Source organism: Silurus meridionalis, chromosome 5 (genome assembly GCF_014805685.1).
Source record: "Silurus meridionalis isolate SWU-2019-XX chromosome 5, ASM1480568v1, whole genome shotgun sequence".
In the NCBI taxonomy this organism is placed as follows: Eukaryota; Metazoa; Chordata; class Actinopteri; order Siluriformes; family Siluridae; genus Silurus; species Silurus meridionalis.
The window spans coordinates 18,750,649-18,771,142 of record NC_060888.1 but is presented as its reverse complement, the minus strand read 5'-3'; the positions used below and the strand labels follow the sequence as shown (position 1 = coordinate 18,771,142).

The 20,494-nt window shown below is 37.8% G+C and overlaps 1 protein-coding gene across 1 annotated transcript in view; it reads right to left on the bottom strand.

Moving 5' to 3' along the window:
* Positions 1–19,678, bottom strand: part of tsc22d3 (TSC22 domain family, member 3) — a 29,554-nt gene extending 9,876 nt beyond the window's left edge. Inside the window, exon 1 of the mRNA XM_046849031.1 lies at positions 18,945–19,678. Coding sequence (XP_046704987.1) covers positions 18,945–19,264 — 320 coding nt within the window. The 5' untranslated portion in view covers positions 19,265–19,678. The remainder of the gene's footprint in view (positions 1–18,944) is intronic.
* Between the last annotated feature and the right edge of the window lie 816 nt (positions 19,679–20,494).

The following is a 20,494-nucleotide window of genomic DNA, read 5'->3' as shown; positions in this document are numbered from 1 at the left end:
TAGCCTAGCTTGGGTGTGTTCCCAGTAAACTCTAAATGATTGTAGCTGGTGTTCAAAGAACATATATTTTCTGGTATGACCAAAATCAAACATGCATGTATCTAAATCCATGTGATTAGCTATTCAAGTGAACAATGTAAATAAATGTTGATTTTTTTCTATATATAGTTATCTTTGTTCATCTTTGTATCTTTGCTTGTATGACTTCCTGGCTTCTTTTATATACTGTATATATCAAAATGAATAAAAAATTCTACAGTACACTCCAGTGTGTGTTTTGTCATGTTGTTGTTTTTATTTTTCAACCCAGTCTTCCCATGCAAATGCCAGGTAAAAAAAAAAACAGAAAGCACGCCTCTACAGTTTTGCGTCATTGTCACATCTTTAGTAAAAGGATTTTTCCGTAGGCTTAAAGCCAGAACAAAAATCGCACGAAGAAGCTCCGCTCTGAGCTTTTCCAATCTGATTAGCCTCTATCTCCGTGATCACAATCTTCCTAGTGTCCCAGAGCAAGTTATGCTTCACAGCCCAGTGTGACTTTGTTCTGATAAGTAGTGAGCGTCCCATTTACAGTAATGTGTCTGAAAGAAGACTTTTATTGAATTGTTGAACTGGTGTGCTTATGAACAGGCAATAATGCCAGGCATTATAGTCAACTCCAACAGCAGCAGCTCTGCTTACAGTGAGATGCTTTGTGTTTGAAGGACACAATGTTTTTGAGGAGACTACTGGATCCCACTAAAATATTTTCCTGCTGAAAAAATAGCGTTGACTGTTCAGGTATACAGACACAGCATTCCAGATGTGAGCGCAGCTGTGCAGCAGTGGCCGTGCCTCTGCAAATGGGTACAATTAATAATTCATGGGTTCCTGCAGAGGCGAAGAAATGTCGGAATGGCTTTCCCACGCATGACCGTTCAGCGACTGCACTAATCCGTGTTTCTTGTTACACAACGGCCTCCTGTGGGCTTCTGCTGCTTTTCAAGTAAGTGGGCTCCACTGTCACGCTAGGTTTATGTAACCAGCCTCATCTGTAGTGCCTGAGGAAACTGTAAACCCAACGGTCGCTCCTGCAGCAGGCCTTTCTTTCTTAACACAATCATAAAACATGCATGGACAGAACATACAATAATCCATGGCAGAACATATTTATAGTATCCATCAGCTGCTATGTGGGTTCAGCAACAAGGCTACTGAAATGTCTTTTTTTTTAATTGGGTTTACACTGTGCTGTTTCACTGGTTGTTAAACATTACAAGTTATACTGTATTAAAGTAACTAAAGGAATTATCATTTCAAACTCTACAACCTTATATACCCTGATATAGCAGGCATTCTCCATGTCAAGCAATATGATTAGTATGCCCTAACACTAGACCTACATTTTCTTAATGTTGTCAAGCAGCATGATCCAGGAATGCTGTCCTATTAGTTTTACATTTGCCATAATCTTATTGGTGGCTATAAGATTCAAGTTTTGATGAAAGCTGCCAGCTGAACTATTGCAAATTCACAGACAAGTTTTTTGTTTTATGTCTAGGGGTTATTGTTTGGGTGATCACAAGCCCACTGCCTTTCCTGTCTTGAAAACCAGCAGTGTTCTTTTGGCCCCTAGTAGAAGGAAACAGTGAAAGATGAAAGCATGCGACTCTTCCGAGAATCCACTCTCATGTGGATCGAATAGCATCGGCAGCACGGCATAGATTTGGTGCCCAAATCAACTCATTAGAGAACGCCATTCCTGCGAGCAGAGCCAGGCTTACACCTGCTGTGTCTCATTTATTTGCTCAGGTACACTGTCTGGCAGAGAGTTGCTTTGTTTGTTGCAGGCAATGAGGCCTGAAAATGAGGGTAAATGTATTGAAATTCGACATTTCATCCTGTGGTGTCTCTAGACTATGGTGTTAATGAATTCATCACTCTGTGTGCACAAAGGATAATTAACCTCAGCAAAATAGAGGAGGAAAAAAGAAAGCCCCCAAGATAGGGAAGTGTCTTTTTTGGCAACTACTTCTGATTGATTCACTCTCTAATTAGCCGCATCAGAGATTTTATTACTTGCATTAGTTTTTATCTCTCCACACGGTGGATTGAATTGTTTAGAATGAGGTGGATGCAAACAAATAATGGTGTTTTTGTGTTTAGAATGCTAGTGCTCTTTGAGTCTGTAACAGTATAATCCATAACAATTGTTTTCCACAATTGTATATCCTTTATTCTTTACACAGCACAGGACTAAAAATGATGCTTATTGTTTGCGCAGACAATATAGTACTCGCACACAAAGAGTAAGTTTTGGAAATCCAATAATCTGTGAAACCAGTGAGTGAAAATGCTCATGGATACATGTTCAGGCTAAGAATTAGCATGCAAGGCTGTAGGCAGGGCAGATATAGTGTGTTTGTTCATCACTGCCTTTTCATATGTTCTCTGTCTTTAAACCCAAATCTGAAGCAGAAAGGAATTCCAAGAAAAAGCCAGACCAGAGCCAAATGAAAGCAGCTTTTCGCTAGTGCAGGCTTGCTTTAGTGAGAAGTGTGCATAGTTATGTTAGCATGCACATGCATGAGTGTGTGCATTTGTAGATTTGTGCACAGGCACCACTTGTGTTCTTAATTCATATCCGTTATAATTGAAACGTGATATATAAATATATATATATATTTGCAGGTTGGACAAAGCAGTGATGTAAACACCTCATCTCGTTTCACATTCATCCAACCAGAGCGAAGTGCACGGGTGAACTAAGCAGAAAAGAGATGGAGGTAGCTGATGTGTCAGAATTGCACACGTAGGCACACGTACTTTGGAGCCAACGAGCTGTCAATTTTTATCTCCAGAACAATCTGGAACTTTCAGGCAACTTGAAGAAAGTTCAGACTAAAGTGGTGTTATGCAGGCAAGTATCTGCATAGCAAAGGGTCAGTAAGGTTACAAATCCAAACTGCTTTATGACATCCTCATTACATGTACGATATAGCTTTTTTGTTTTATTGCTCATTTATAATAATAATAATAATAATAATAATAATAATAATAATAATAATAATAATAATAATTGTTCTGTCAATTTTTAGTTACATTTGATACTATAAATGAATTTGCTCCTGATTTTTAAAGAGCTATCTATTTAAAGTCATCTTTTTTTAAAAAGTAGAGCTTTTTCTATGACTGTTACAAAGCACTGAAAAACTGTAAATATTTTAGAATTTTACACATAGAAAGATTACAGAAAAAAGAGAGAGACAGAGACAGAGAGAGCGAGACACTAGTAATGGACACCTGAATTTTCCAGTTATATGTGGTTGAACCCAAATGATAAAATTGGAGCAACACAATTGTATCAGATGACTCTGGATGCTGTAGCCAAAACTGTTCCAGTATGACAATGCCCCTGTGCATAATGCGAGCTCCATGAAGATATGGTTTACATGGATTGGAGCGAAAGCTCTTTGAATGGCCTGGTAAAGAGCTTGACTTCAATCCTTGTGAACACCTTTGGGATAAATTGGAACACTGACTGCACCTCCTCATTACATCGGTATGTGACTTTACTGACTATTCATTGTTTAGGAATGAGCACAAATCTGCAAAACAACACAAAAGAAATTAAGTGGAATGTCTTCCCTAAGGAGTAGAGGTTATTATAACAGCAAATGGGAACAAAAGTGTGAAATGACATGTTCAAATCGCACATACAATGTTATGGTCAGGGGTACACAAACTTCCATATAGGTGTCTGTATAGTGTATATAACTACTCACACACTCAAATGTGGCTGTAATAGACCCATTGTCTTGTTCTCATTTTAACACACTGGATGTAAGCTTAACGAGGGTTTGTAATGAACCAAACAAAATTGTCTAAATTCCAACTTGCCACACCAAAAAATGTTCCAATGTAGTGTTCGTCTTCTATATATATAGACAAACACCTCAGCCAAAAGTCTCTTCTCTGTTTCATAAAAAAATTATAACGTATCACCTCTCCTAAAACAGCACAATGGACAAATATTTCCCCATTCTGCTCTTGAACTCTTGTTTTCGGCCTAACAAAAGCTATCAGGTGAATCTTTCAGATAGGTGTAGATGAAAACAAGCTCTCTGCTGACAGCATTTTGCACTAGCACATGTGTTTAAACTCCTCCGATTCACCCCGTGCACCAGCCGAATTATGTTCCTAAACCACTAAATAGGTTTAGTCATTCCACCGAACATGTTGGTTTTTTGTGTGTGTACTGATCATGATACTGTGTCAACATGTAAAGCTCCTCTAGCCTGAAGCACAGGAGTGTGCTGCTGTCTGGCCTAGCCAGGTAATTAGCACACCTTTCACATGTGTGCGAGTGCTCTAGTGCTTGTCTGGTTCTCTGCTATTCCTGGCACGAGCAGAGGTGTTAGGCTTCATGTGCTGACATCCAGAATGACCCCCGGGGCTCTGGAGAGATTGCCTTGAACTGTGTGTTTGCTTGCAGCAAAGCGTTGTTTGCACTGTCTCCAGCCTTTCGGCTTTCGCATGCTCTCCTGATAGAGGGTGTTGACTGCCGACAACCCACACACCTGATCCAGCTGTCACTCTTTATGCACACATGGTGTATATCTGTGCACTACCGGGATCGAAATGCAATTCCTGTCAGCACCTCTCAATTCTGTGTTTTCCTCGCCGCTTTGTTTTACTCATTTTACACACCACATTGTGACGGGATTCCCCTCAAAGCCACATTCATGCCATTTGCAATTCATATCATGTATAATATATATGATTGTTCGTACAGCAACCTTGATTGTTATATGCCAAAAAAAAAAGACTGTCAACAATCCAGCTTCAGTATATACTTACAGATTAGGCACACTTGATCAGAGCTGTACTTCGGACCATATACAAACCCAGTAACTAGGAGTTTCCTGGCAACATAGGAAGTAAACAGAGCGTAGGACGAGCCTCTGCATGACCCTCACATGAGGACAGAGAGGAAAGCAGGCAAAGAAAAAGCCCTATTATTAAACAGATCCCCTGAGACATGGGATTGGAAGTGGCAGTTAAGGCGCTGCACTTTCAAGCTGCTGAGCATTCTCCGTTTGGTCGTTTCCAGCTCGAGTGAAGTGCATCCAAAGCACACAGCACACAGAGTCGCCTGAACACTGTGTTTGGGATGTGGTGGATTGTTTTGATAGTTATAATATTTCTGGTGTGGAAAAAAAAACACAAAAACAACAAAAACTCAAAAACTTTCTTCTGCACCTGCATATTTATTGTGGTGACAGATAGGATCAAGGATGCATTTGAAGTATTTTCTTAAGGTGTTCAACTGAAAATAGGTGCAGCACTAACATGAACTGTCATTAACACACATTAGTCCAGCTCCAGACACTTCGTGAGAAGGGCGTGCTGTGTCACTGTCAGACAAAAATAGGTGTGTTCGTGGGTGTGTGGGTGTTGGTGTGTGTGTGTACATGCCTCTGTTTGTGTGCGCGTTTATGTTGTGTGTGTGTTTCTGTCTGCCTGTCTGTGTGTGTGTGTGTGTGTGTGTGAGAGAGAGAGAGAGAGAGAGAGAGAGAGAGAGAGAGAGAGAGAACACTGAAAGAGGAAAACGTTTTTTTTCTTAAAATGAGGAAGAGAAAGAGGCAGGGAGGGGGGGTGTTCACAGCTGTTGTTCTGCTGTGTTTCCTCTGATAATGTACTTGGCAGTACTCCCAGTTCTTTAGGTAAACTGTAGAAAACATTAATTGAAAGGGAAGACAGCAGTGCATTGGATGTGTTTTTATTTATTAATAAAAATGTATTACTTTGAAGACATGCAGCAATCTTGGATTATGTATTGCTGGCCACTTATTACATGCATTGTATATATATATATATATATATATATATATATATATATATATATATATATATATATATATATATATATATATATATATATATATATATATATTTTTTTTTTTTTTTTTTTTTCTTAGCAATAAAAAACTCTTTTTTCGGATTTTTATTTAAAGATTAATGATTTTCCTGAAGCTATTTCATCCAGAATCTCTACATTTGCATATTTAACAGATTCAAAAGCAATTTAAATGTATCCCGTATACTGCGTCAGGAGCCACTAATGTGACGAATGGAAGCAATTGTTTAACTTTGCTTAAACATCTATTGTTGTTTTATGGCTATAAATTAAATTTTAAGTAGTCATGTTTATGTTTTATATTTATGATTCAATGAGTTGCCTTTTAGAGACACTGTATGCATTAATAAGCTTCACCAGAGATCTGCTACAGAACACAACCTGGTTAATTAACTATAAGGCCTATTTTGATCCCTTATAGGCAATATTTTTGCCTCTGATACAATACATGCTTGAAGAACTTTTCTGAAATACTTTGCTGTGTCCTGACAACACTCTACCAATCGATGACTGTCCATTATTAAGAAATCTATGTCGATCCCCTATTAAAGTCATCACTCGTCACATGAACGAACATGCTGACATATGGAACATCATGAGCTTCTTATTACTGGATCAGCTGATAGAACAGACTTAAATTCTTTAATCTGTTATTCACGTTTGCCCTTCATAAGTGTCATACGGGGCAAGATGGAGTGATGACGGAATCTCTAAAGAAATGTGTCCAGACTCGGGTGTTAATAAGCTTTGGGGCTGTAGTGCCTCAGATGTGAAAGTCATTCCCATGTCCACAATTGAAGTAAACGAATTCTGGGGATTGAAAACCTCTAGAAAGGTTGCTGTTATTCAACTAAAAACATTCTAAATGTTGATACGGAGGTTCTTTCAGTAAGGGGAAATATTTAAAGTCCCGAGTTGAAGTCCTGGGACAATTATTATGGCATTCAACCAGATTCCAATCAGATTACAAGTGCAATTTTTAAGAAATGATCAGCCATTTATATTATGAGGACATTTCATTATTCATTTGTTTGTCAATTTATCAAAAGGGGATAAAGACCTAAAACTCAACTATTAAGAAGAATAGGAGGCCCCTTTGGAAACTGGAATTATTCAGCAAATGAAAGTGCTGTTTGTTATTTGCTCAAAGGACAAAATGCTCCATCAAATGAATGGCACGCTTATGGGATGCCGTTTAATGAGCCAATCACTAGCAGACTCTGAGAATGCAGAATTAGTAGAGAGAAGAAGCAGATGCTAAACAACCTTAATTGTTTGAAATGCGAGTTTCAATAAATTCATTGTTCAAGGTTTGGTTTGACGTTGCATGAACGTGTCAGGACATTCATGCAAAATCATGTTTAAAGTATAGCTTGAATGGCAGATTGTGCACACATTAGCACACCGTTATGCTAATCACTTTAAATTAATTTTTTTTTATTCTTTTTTTTTATCTACAAATACTATTAAACGATCATTAAATGCACACTCTCAGGGTTAGGACGCTGTGGGTGAATTAAGGATTAGGAAATTGCAAGTGAATGAAGTCGCTCAACAAGTGAGACTTTTAACTATAGTCAATCTTGAAAGAGCCCTGCTCTGTGGAACCCATTCAACACTTTAAATGAGGCGGAGAGCAGAATGTTTCACGTTCCAGGCTCCATTCTCTTGGGTTTTTTGGCAGTCTTCATGGGTTTCTTTGGCAGGACTCGTAAGATGTGTTCTTTTTCTCGTCTTTGTTTTTCAGACTGCTTTGCTCTGCTGACTCATTTGCCTATTAGCTGCTATGTTAGCAGGCAGACTTGTATCTCACTCATGATATGCTCTATGACATCTCTCTGGAAAGAATGCTGCCACAAACTGGGTAAATGGCAATTGGTGTTGCTCTATGACAGCAGATATGGCACAACAGTTTTAGTGAACAATTTACAGAAGGTGAGGTTCAGACAGAAACTCGCTCTGATATTGTTTTTAGCATATTCATCCTGGGACAAGGCCTAAAGACAATCAAATCACCCACTGAGTTTGGCACAGTGCATTCGTAAAACAGCAACCTGCTCAGGAAGACTTTATCTCCGGAGTGGTGGTGGATCGGGGGAGGGGGGTGTTATTTTAACTAAATCTGAACTTACAAGAAAGGGCTTAAGGCTGGAGGATTTAGTGAAGTCTAACACTTGAAGACAAAATAAGGATGTAAATAAAAAAAAAAAGCTAAAAACACAGAATGAGATTGGTACAGACATGAAACAGGGTGTTTCCAGGACAAACTGATCGTTTCCTGTTTAGCCACAAAAAGGTTGCTTAACTAAAAAAGCCTTCCCTGTTATTCTCACTTAGATGCTGAAAGCACAATGGCAGAAACGAGTGCGAAGGAAAGGACAAATTCTTACATGCCCAAACACTGCAAGGATTATTGAAAATTGTGGGTACTTTTGCCATAGACTGTTATTATGCTATTGATCTTATTTCAGGCACCTAACTGGACATTTTAGATCATCATCATGTATAATCATTATCATATATAAAACACATAGATTGGACATTCTTGAGCATATATGTATAGAATACAAGTATAAGCATAAGCACAAAAAAAGGTTCTTCTATTTTCCCATCTTGCTGCTTGCATCATATTAATGTAGCAAAGTGTTACAACACTGAGCAAGAAATTGTTTAAGACCTGTGTTGCAGCAGTAGCGCTATCACCTTATATGACAATAGGAAACCTATCTCTGCTCATGTTTTGAAGAACATGCTCTGTTTCGCTGTGAAGCAGTTTAATTCTCAAACTATCGCAAAACAATTGTGAAAGAATGCAGTTAAAATCTGTATACTGAGTTTGGTAGAGTGCTAAGCTAGAGATGCAAGGTGGAAAACAGTATCTTTGTAGATGCAAATTTGTGTAAATACATGATGGTGTGATGGTAATTCAGCTCAAATTTCATGTATTCAGGTGCATTGTTTTATTAAACCAACTTGTTAAAACAGTTGTTTGTCACAGTTTGGCAATTACCGCTTACCACCTGCATTTGGATTAAAATATGCACTCTAGAAAATCACAGGTTTTTTTTTTTTGTTTTGTTTTGTTTTTTTACAGCAGCTTGTCATATGGTCTCAGCCCATTGCGTGAGAGTGGCATTTTGTAAAACAAAAATGCTCCTGTAATTACCCATCAGGGGCCACAAAACCAAAACAGAGTTTAAAGTTGTTTACCAAGAAAAGGCTGTTTTGGAGAAGGAAAGACTCACTTGCCAGACTGCAATGCAGCACACAAACAGTGACCTGGACATCAATTTAAAGAAAATGTAACTTTTTGACTGGAAAGCTTCAGTACTATGTAAAGTGTATGTGTGTAGTGATACAGTACTCTGCCTTACAAACAACAAGCTTGTGGAGAAGCATTATTTGGAGCTCTCCAGTCAAGCTGTGATATCTGGATGATTCATTTCTCCCACTCTTTACAGAGACAGGACACAATGTTTCTTTTAGGCTAAGCCAAGACTTGTCAGGGTTAATCTTGGAAAAGTGTAAACATGCAACCAACAAATCTATGCCATAGCCATTTCATTATTAGGTTATTTACATTAGCCATGTTAAAAACCTCACTCAGATCACATTAGTGTTTAGGTCAAGGTTGGGAGGATGTGATTGTAAGCATTGGACTATGCTCGGCATGAAGGGAGATGGCTGCTGCTGACAGGCTCTCTCATTATCGTAATAGATGTCATTGCCTGAATGTGAGTAGATAGGACTAACGCAGAGAAGCAACGAACCACGGCTCACCACTCGGCACTCGCTGTCATTCACTACCTCTTATGTAACCCACACGGCTGACAGCCACTCCCGATGGTGTGGTGGTCACAAATGAGCTAGGCAAATATCAGAAGCAGAGTGGCGATGCAGAGGCGACACTCCCTCAAAGAACAGGCTCAAAATCTAAGAAAAAAACAGCCTAATTATCAGATTAAAAAAATACTTTTAATATGTTCTAAATGTGCTTGACAAATAGTTTTCTTCTTTCCTTTTGCATTTTTAATTCATGAACCTTTAATGTTGGGTTTCTTTTGGCATGGCATTCCTTAAGGACAAACAAATCTGCTTACAATTTGGAAAATGGGCACCAATCTTGCACTTTACAGATTGTGCCATATTTGTGTCATATTTTCCACTTTGGAAATGTGAATAGAATATGAATAGAAATGGCAATATTACTTTTTTAGTCCTTATGGTCAAAATGTAAAAATTACGACACAGGGCTTGGCTTTAACATATTCGGATATGAATAGTTTCAATATTCGAGAGAAAAGAAGAATGCATTCAACATGCAGGATTAGACTTGTCATATACAGTATAAGCGTGCAAATTAGTGGAGCGCCACCTTTAAAATGACTCACAAGCTAACGCTGAATAATAAAGTACTTGCATAGGACACACAATTACTCATTATTTTATAAAATGTATAATTATTATTTATTACAATATATAATTAAAGAAATTTTACTCTGTACTGTCCAACAAAGTGATCAACAGGTACAAAAGTAAAAACATATAGGACAGAAATATACTAATATATACTGTAGTGATGCAGTGTGTAGATGGGGTGTGGTTGGAAACTTGTGGTCACAGTCCCATGGGCATTGAGTAGGGTTGGGATTAGGGATTTGGGGATTTTCAATCTTGTGCAGCCTTCTTCAACAGACCCTACAAAACAATTCCCCTCATCTTCTCCTTAACTATCTTTATCAAATATTGCATGCTAGCATGTCTAACCACTAATATATATTGTAATGCATATTATGAAATCATACATCATTTTTTAACACCTTTAATTGTTAACAGTCAGGTCCTGTGCTGCATGATGTCAATGTTATAACACATGGAAAGTTTTGTTATGATGAGAAACTCATGTTGGCTAGAAACTGGTTAAACTAGCTACAGGGAGGTTGATCATATCAGCCTAAGATATCTCAGTTTTGAAACATACCTTACTTTCCTTCCAACTTTCCCTATTTAAAAATTTACAATACATGGGAAATCCTGTCTGACAACATAACACACATTTTTATTCATCTAAGTTGCAAATGTGAAATCATTGCCATTACCAATCAGCAAATGAGTGAGTATTTATGCATTGTGAAAAAAGCAATCCATTGGGAAAAAAGTGTGTTTTCTGTTAATCTCAGATTCTGTCAGACGTTCTGCAGATTTTTGCTGAGTTATTTTGGCCTTTTTAGGGCATCTGTTCTTGCCAGCAGACTTTGAGGGCATGAAGAAAATGTTTTGGATAAAGTATAACTCACATGGTTCGAGCAGAGCACTCTGACCTGCTATTGCTATTCTGGATTCACTTCTTTAGGGCTTATACATACTGGATACTCAATTTGCCTAATGGTATCAAAAGACGACATGCATGCATACTTCCTTACTTACATATTAACACATCCAAGACTTTCTCATCTCTTCTTCACTTTCAAAGTCTTGCAAAATTAATTAAACCTGAGCTGTGCTATTTAATTACAATGTCTCTCTACAGATTTCTACATGTTTGAGTTCAAAGGCAACCGTATCTCAAGGCAATCCCAATCAGGCTTCGACTAGCCTGTGATCAACATCATTGAACCCATCCAATAAAGAGTGGGTAGTGTTTTTTTCGAGCCAAAATAAGATATGACTTGAGTGCGTTTCACAATCTACCAGTACCAGGCTATTTATATTAGCTAGCATTGCTCTCACCTCCCAAATAATCTGATTCACTATTTTGCATGACCTGTATGGGTTTCTTTTGTTCCTAATACATAAACAGGTTTAGTCTTTGAAGAGAAAAGTGAACCCTTTTTTCCGACTACTCTAATTGCTGCATTATTTGTTAACCACACAGGCCCAGAAGCTATATGTTTTAGATATTTGACATTGTTTGATTCATAGGCACACTGTCTATTTGGCTGATATAATTTGCTTGATTCTATTGAGTCATATGTTTTGGGTGGTTCGTGCCAATCCCAGAATTGGGTGTGTCTGGAATGGGTTGGCTTTTTAGTGCCAACCCATCCAGTGCCTTGCTTCTGTGAACTCTATTTGCCAAGCAGTTGGCGCTCTCTTTCCCTGAGTGAGTAATTAATAATCCTTTTCAACCACTTAATTAACACGATATTATATACCTCCGTTCAAGTCTATGCGAATCCACAGCAATTATTTACGCCCACATTTGTCAATGTGTGAGTTACATCATAATCCCTATTTCGAAAGCTATTATGTGATCAAATGAGCTACGTTCCCAAGAAACAAGACAAGCCACACAAATGCTAAGTCTCGTGCTAAACATCCATTTATAATTGCTGAAATAGAAAAATGTAAAACTAACCAGATTCAGTGTTGTGATGTTGATGCTAAGGTTTATCAATGTGTTTTTTGCCAGTGATTATTTTTTATCTTATATTAGTCATTTATCAACTTGTTTGAAAATGTTTTGATGTTCTTGGCAGTTTTTTGTTCTTCAATGCTAACATTGCCACCTCACAACACCAGGTTTTTTTTAACCAATTCTGAGTTCAGATTACTAGATTATTATTAAAAGATTATTGAAGATGAATAAATGAAAGGGTGTGATAAATAGCCTTAGGAACTGTAAGCCTTAGCAATTTGCCAGCATTTGTCCATATTTCATATATTCCATTATTACAAGTTACTTTTTCTGAACATCAAATGTCACAATTTTGATTCCTTTATTCAAATCAACTGTTCTCATGAGTATTACATTTACATTTATGGCATTGGGCAGATGCCCTTAACTATAGTGATTTATGCAACTGAGTAGTTAAGGGTTAAGGGCCTTGCTCAAGGTGCCAATGATGGCAACTTAGTGGTGCTGAGATTTGAACTGACAAACTGCCGATCGGAAGTCCAACATCTTGACCACTGAGCTTCCACCTTCCATAATGTAAACGGACATATAACAACCAGCGCAAACATGCAAATACTGGAAACCAGTATACAATGTTTATATATATATATATATATATATATATATATATATATATATATATATATATATATATATATATATGTATATATAATTATTATTATGTTTTTTATTTTTATTTTTTTTCATTATATTATATTAGAAGAGATCATAGGCGAAGTTATAAAAAGCTTGCCTCAGCTTTGAGTTTTTCCCCTAAGGACAGACCAGCTTGAATCAGCGCTTCTGTTCACACTGTGCTTTTCCTTTGCACAGCTCTTGTTTTTTTGTGATCTTGCGCAGACGTTTATTTACACAGCTGGGAGCAGCCACTGTGATTTGTGTAATGCCTTCACTTGATCTGCTTCCAAGTGACGGCTATAGCATACAAGTGGGTTAAGGGGCAGCGGAGAGGTAGGAAATACTTTATTCTTGATGCTTGGGGTCCACAAAGGCCAGATTTCCCCGGCCTCATCCTATCTTGTACTATCAGGCTTGCTTTCTAAAAACAACTTTCAAAGGGAAGCTCTTTAGTCAAAACCTCAACAGTCTTGTATGACCCCAGAAATATTTACGTAAGTAGTCTGGCCCATATTCCTTTCATGAAATATGCCGCAGGTTTAAAAAGAATCCATGAAAGTGTGTTTCATCCTTCAGTCATTCCTGTCTTTTAAATAGAGTGTTGCAGCATCAGTGTTTTGATGTAACCACAACATTAATACACACACAGTCACACGCACACACACACACACAAACTGCACAATTCCATGCTCCACCACTTACTTTGTTAAATTATGAGATTGAAACACTGAGCCACCACATAATGCAGACCTTTATTTTACTGCTGCCTTTCCCTGGCTGTTCTTGTTGTCTTGCCACATATCTGGGCTGTTGTTTATAACCCCACACAGTCCCCTCCCTCCCACTCTTGGGATAAAGTTTACGTCTCCAAGCAGGCCACTGTGCCAGGGTTATTTTCATTTCACATGTGCTGTAGACAAAACTGCAAGGGTACTGTTTACATCTGACTTGTGCTATAGACAGGATTCCTCTATTCTTGCATAGGAGTGACTGTGCATGCGTTCTTGCTGATAAACAATGACCCGGTGCACATAAGGAAGTCCGGAAATTCGCTCTTGACATGCAAGCCTGAGAACACAATGTTTCTCAGTGGTGGCTGTGTACGTTTCAGGTCGCACCATCGTTTTCAGTAGCCTAGTAACATCACAGAATGATATTACTGTTTTTTTGCCATTTTATAAGCAATGAAAAAAACACTAGAGCATTCAACTATAGGAAAACATTCAACAACAACTTTTAACCAAGTGATTGTGTGGAAGGTCTTCAAGACCACTTCATTTTTCTTCTCACTTACATTTATAATGGATTTAAACATGAATTATCTCCAACGTATTTTTGAAATTTTGTAATAATTCTAAAAATGGAGTATGTAATGTTAATAGGAAGTGGGAAAGCAAAACAAAATGTCCAGTATGACAGACACTGGAAACTCCTTTTAGCTGAACAGTATAAATACACCTTTGTCACATAGCAACACACTAATCATAATTCAACACCAACTAAACCAAAGCCTGATTTAACTGTTTTGTTCAAATATATCTTAATTTTATATTAAATGTACCTCCACCCAGCCGTAATCCTTAAAGCAATGGCTGGAATGAAGCAACCTAAAGGCTACATAGAGAAATAATAATGCAATAATAGTGCTGTGCACGCCTTAGTCCTAATCTCTGCTTTACATGGATTACAGCATGTTAAATAAACTCATCAGTGTTGTTTGGTGTGCAGCAAATAGGTCACAGAGTTCTTCCCTCTACAAGACACTAGAAAGCAGTGCTGCCAAAATCCCAGTTACTCCCTGTCCTAAACCCTTTCAGACAGACACACCCCCTTTATCTCAGCTGTATCAATAGCACTGCATGCCTTTCAAAATTATCCTGGGTTTACATCTTGGGAAAAAGGAACCTATTATACTAGGATATTATATAAGATATTTCTCCTTGGCAGTGTAAGATATAAAAAAAATTATAATATGTTATGTAAGAAATTGGAAGAGTGGAATACATTTCTTATTGAAGAGAAAATATCTGTGTTTGAACTGTACACAGTACACAATTACCTTTCTGGTCACATAGTTACTAAAAGCACTTGGGTATTTATTAACACTGGGTAATTGATTTGAATACCAGGAACGAATGCCAATGCATGACAAATGACAAAAAAATATGATGTGAAATCACAATGTTCTTGTTCTTATATACTTTCCACATGTGTCCTATATACATACACTATGTGGACAAAAACTCTTGGATTTTCCAACTATATGTGGCTCTTCTTTAAACTGTTACTATAAAGTTGGAGGTGCACACATACATAGGATGTCTTTGGAGGAAGTAACACTTGAACTAGAAAACCCAAACCTGTTTCAGCATGAAAATGCCCCTGTGCACAAAGCAAACATCCATAAATATATGGTTTACGTAAAAGTGGAAAATCTTTTATGGCCTGCTCTAGAGCTCAGACCTCAGTTATATTGAATATCTTTAATATTGGAATGCTGACTGCACCTCAGACCTCCTCACCCTACATCAGTACATCCCACTATATGTATAAGACTGTAGAAAGAACATTACTTATAATCTTATACTCCAGTGCTCATGTTAGTTCTCACTCTCCAGTGTTCTGTATTGTTGAAAGATTTATGATCAAACTCTTGATGACACCCAAATGAGGATGGGTTCCCCTTTTGAGTCTGGTTCCTCTCAAGGCTTCTTCCTCATAACATCTAAGGGAGTTTTTCCTTGCCACAGTCGCCACGGCTTGCTCATCGGGGATAAATACACACCATTCACCTTGACTGTTGATTTCTGTAAAGCTGCTTTAAAACAGTGTCTGTTGTGAAAAGCGCTATAGAAATAAACTTGACTTGACTTGACATCAGTACCTGACTTTACTAACATCTTTGTGGTTGAATGAGCACATTCACATAAAAATTTAGTGGATCTTATTATAATAGCAAATAGGGACTAAATGTCAAATCGGATGTTCAAAAAGCAGATATAAATATAATGTCACATGTCGCCAAATTATTTTGTCCATGTAGTGTAGCTCATTGGGAGAAATCAGTAATGCAACACATAACTGTTGTCTTTACTGCTACATTCATGAGATATTAAAGATTGTTTACTACGCAGCTAAACATTTCAAGGCCCAATTCTTGGTCTAAAAAATACTTTGTTTGAATGGAAATTACATCTCTTTTTATTAAAAGTCACACCGTGATGCCGAATGCTCGATTCTGATTGGTCAGAATGTGTTGATTCAATTACTAGAAATGCACAGCTCCAGGTTTATATTAATGCATATGCTCTAATACCTTATTGTTTCTACAGAAACAGCTTACTCGGGTATTTTTCTGGTGGACAATGATCTTCAAGCATCAATAAAAAATGAAAAAAGTGTGCAATTGTTTTTTTATGGTGAAGTTTTCACTCATAAGTAATCTTCAGAACAGAGGGCTTTGTGGTTTCTCAGCAACTTCACAAGCTGCATTTTGTTCTATTAACTTTAAAGGGGGAAAAAATAAAAAAGGTTGAAGGAATAACTGTTTATAGCTGCATAAATTATAACAACAAATTTCTTCCACAGATGTTTTCACAACAATAAACATAGCTATAAATAGATAAAATATATGCGTCATAAAAAAATAAAACGTTACTGTGATTGGAAACAGATAACACTGGTGCATGCCCTGTATTGTTTTATCCCATATATAAATCGCTATCACTGTTAGTTGGAAATGTTTTTAGCAGTACAAACACTGTAAAAGGGGAATCAATGACCTTGAAAGGTAGTGCACTTTACTTATGTACTTTTATCACTAAATCTATGACTGATAAAGGCCTATAGGACTTGTGATATTAACGGAGTAAGAAGCGAGCACAAAAGTAACCATTAATCATTTTGCAAGCCATCAGCAGTTCTTTGTACTTCAGTCATTTAGAATTGACATTAAATTCCTACCAGGTTTTCAAAATAACCAAGAAATCTATCTATCTATGGTGCGGCTTGTAATTTGGTCATTTATGTGGCTGGTGTTCAAGTTTAATGGTGAAATAATGTATCCTATGATGTCAATTAACACTCAATAAGGTAAGAAAAACGAGACACAAGAGATGCTGAGGAACCAAGTAAACAAAGTGTTGCTATTTAATGATTTGTCGTTTGTCAGTCAGGAGAGCTTGTCTGCAGGGTGTGTTGTCAATGTTTCACCTATGTATTTGTCATTCTGACATGAAGGCACAGACATGAATCCTGAAATGTACTGTGCAACGACAGCACCTAATGCCATGTATCATTATAATCCTAGCAGACACTTCGACTGGCTATTCAACAAGTGTCAAAACACGTTCCACACCTCCACTAGTCCTTTCTCAGTCTATAGTGGCAGACTAAACATTCCAAACTGTAACAAGTTTAAATAAGGTGTTCACATTCTGTTTTTGGTTCAGGAAAAGTGTAGTTCAGGAGCAAAAAAATAAATAAAATGCATCCAGTGATTACCTAAATTCCAATCCTCAATGGTAATTACTTGTAATTACTTCTCATAGTGTATCTACCCTTTTCCTGATTATATTATATGATATATTTTTATTGTAGCTAGCAAATAATATGCTTTCAAATAAGTGAACAGCTAGATAAATAATTTAAAAAGGACCAGCAAACATAATTCACACAAAAGACACTCACTACTGATTAAAGAGGAAGGATTTCAAATCCAAGGCCCAACCTTCAGCCTACTTTGTTTATACTTATTAGTACATCTTATTATAATAATTGATATACATTTATAATGTATATAGTTTATAAAACAATTATTATTATTACCCACACACAGTCTGAGTGCATTCTATGAAATATTTATCAATACCTAAAATGATTATGTTGATTATGATGATGATGATGATGATGATGAGAGTGATGATTATGATTTTTATTATTACTTTTTATTATTTTATTATTATTTTGGTCCCCTGGTGGTCTAGTGGTTAAGATGCAGCGCTCTCACCGCTGCGACCCGGGTTCGATTCCCGGTCAGGGAACCATCCCCAGCCACTCTCAGTGCCGGTTCCAAGCCCAGATAAATTGGGGAGGGTTGTGTTAGGAAGGGCATCCAGCGTAAAACATGTGCCAAATCAAAAAATGCGGAGGATCCGCTGTGGCGACCCCTAACGGGAGAAGCCGAAAGAAAATTTTTATTATTTTATTATTGTGTGTGTGTGTGTGTGTGTGTGTGTGTGTGTGTGTGTGTGTGTGTGTTTTGTGTGGTTCTGTTCTTTATTTACTCAATTTTACTCAATTTACTCATGTTTACTTACCTTTATAAACTTGTTTACCAAGAACCAACACTGTACCCGTAGTATGTTTTGACACTTTTCATCATTATGAATTATGATAAAGAATTACACGCTTTAACGGTGGAATATTCTGAGTAATGTTCTCCTTTTTTATGCTAACTTTGAGGGGAAAAAATTTGTTTTCGAGATACTGTCTGTAATGTGTTTTGATGAGAATCAGGCTGCATTTTTATTTCACTATGCTTAAATCATGTCTCTACAGAATCTGTAACGAATTTACCTTTGCTTCAAGTATTTAAGTAGATTTTATCAATTCCAGACTGATTTGAGTTCATTAGTGGGTTTAATTATTTATTACTATTATTTACAGATGTATTACAGAGTTAGCTTGTGCATAGATCTCAGAAATATGGTTGCAATTCTATTGGTATTATTATTTTTGTATTATCTGTGGGCAAAATGCCTATTGTTAAAGGGTCAGGATTGTATATGCATTAAACAGTAATAATACATAGTTTTAATTATTTAATTATCATGGCACCTTTATGAGCTGCTTGGTAAAATCTGTCAGTCAAAACATTGTGAGTTTGTGTGATTGAATGGCTGCTCTTGGCCAAATGGTTGTGTGGAAAGTGGTTGCTTTTGTGTGTGTGTGTGTGTGTGTGTGTGTGTGTGTGTGTGTGTGTGTGTGTGTGTGTGTGTGTGTGTGTACCTGTGGAAGAAAAGTAGAATTGACAGCATGGTCTGGTCGATGTTGCTGTTGCTGTTGCAGATGCCCTCGTTGAGCAGGTAGCAGGGGTCACGCACCACAGACTCCAGCGAGTCCTGTCTCATGATGGTGTTCAGCTTGTCTGTGTTCAGGTTCTGGAACATCAGCTGGTCCCGGAGCTGTCGGAAGTTATTGATGGAGGTCGGGCTTCCCAGGCTGGGGAGTCCAGATCGTCCTGGTTCTGGCTCACTTCCATTGGCCAGATCCAAGCAGCAGCTGCAGCAGTCCAGGCCAATGGGGGAACGACAGTCTTCGTTTGACATCAGGCCAGCTAAAAAGAAGATTAGAGTTTCTCTCGCATGCGTACCCACAAACCCACAAGTGCAGTCAGTAGTGCTGGCGGCTTTGAAACTCTGGCGAAACTGGCGTTTGTCTGTTTTGGCTTGGAGTGTGAAGAATGCCTCGCAACCTTGTTTCTCTGCAGGTGCTCTCCGTTGGAGTTCCAGACGTCCGTATGGGAGTTTGGACAAAATCTGACTGTTTGTTTATGTGTCTATATGTGTAGATATGAGTCCTCTCTGAACGTGTGCAAGAGTGTTTGAATTAAAGTGTCTGTGTCACACCGGTTTTGTGTGCACAGGGAGGTGATATGGCATGCAGCGAATGCTTGAAAGCAAAACCAGAAGCAGTCTAAGCTTTAGTCCCCTCCTCCTCTCACCCTGTACTTTTTTCCCTGCCCATGTGCGTGAGTACAGCAGCACACAAGGAGGATTGAGTGAGAGAGAGAGAGAGAGAGAGAGGGTGGGCGGGGAACCTCCCATGATTGGTAAGAGACGGAGCTCAGTGCACGCACAGGGGCCCTCCCATTTCTGTTCACACACACTTACATCACAAATTATGGGAGGGCCTCAGTCAGATATGGAGAAAAGGAAAACAGTTTGCATAGGCTGAGGTGGAAAACATACAAAGAGCGTGTAGTGTGAGCATGTATCTGTGTCTTACGGGTTTATTTACAAAGATATATAAAAAGATTTTGTCTGCCTTTCCACTCTTGTTGAGATGCAATATGTTTGTTTCTTAGAGTATTAATAATTACCGGCTCGACATTCATGTTTATTTTTGCATGTGCCAGTGCATGTGTGTGTGTGTGTGTGTGTGTGTGTGTGTGTGTGTGTGTGTGTGTGTGTGTGTGTGTGTAGACTACAGGGCAAAGGCTATGGAAGAACTTGGGAACATCTGCTCAAAGTCTATTTGTTGTCCTTGCCAAATGTGTTTTTTATTGTTATTACTGCTCATTAATTGTCTGATAAAACCAAAAATTTTAATAAACGAATAGATGAATTAATGAAGAAAGAAAGAAAGAAAGAAAGAAAGAAAGAAAGAAAGAAAGAAAGAAAGAAAGAAAGAAAGAAAGAAAGAAAGAAAGAAAGAAAGAAAGAAAGAACTAAACTGGTATGTTTATGTGAGGGTTTATGTGCAACCATATTGGTTCCTCGAGGGAATGCGGTGCTGCGTGAACAACGCTTTCGGAACGCCTCTGTGTGACCACGCTC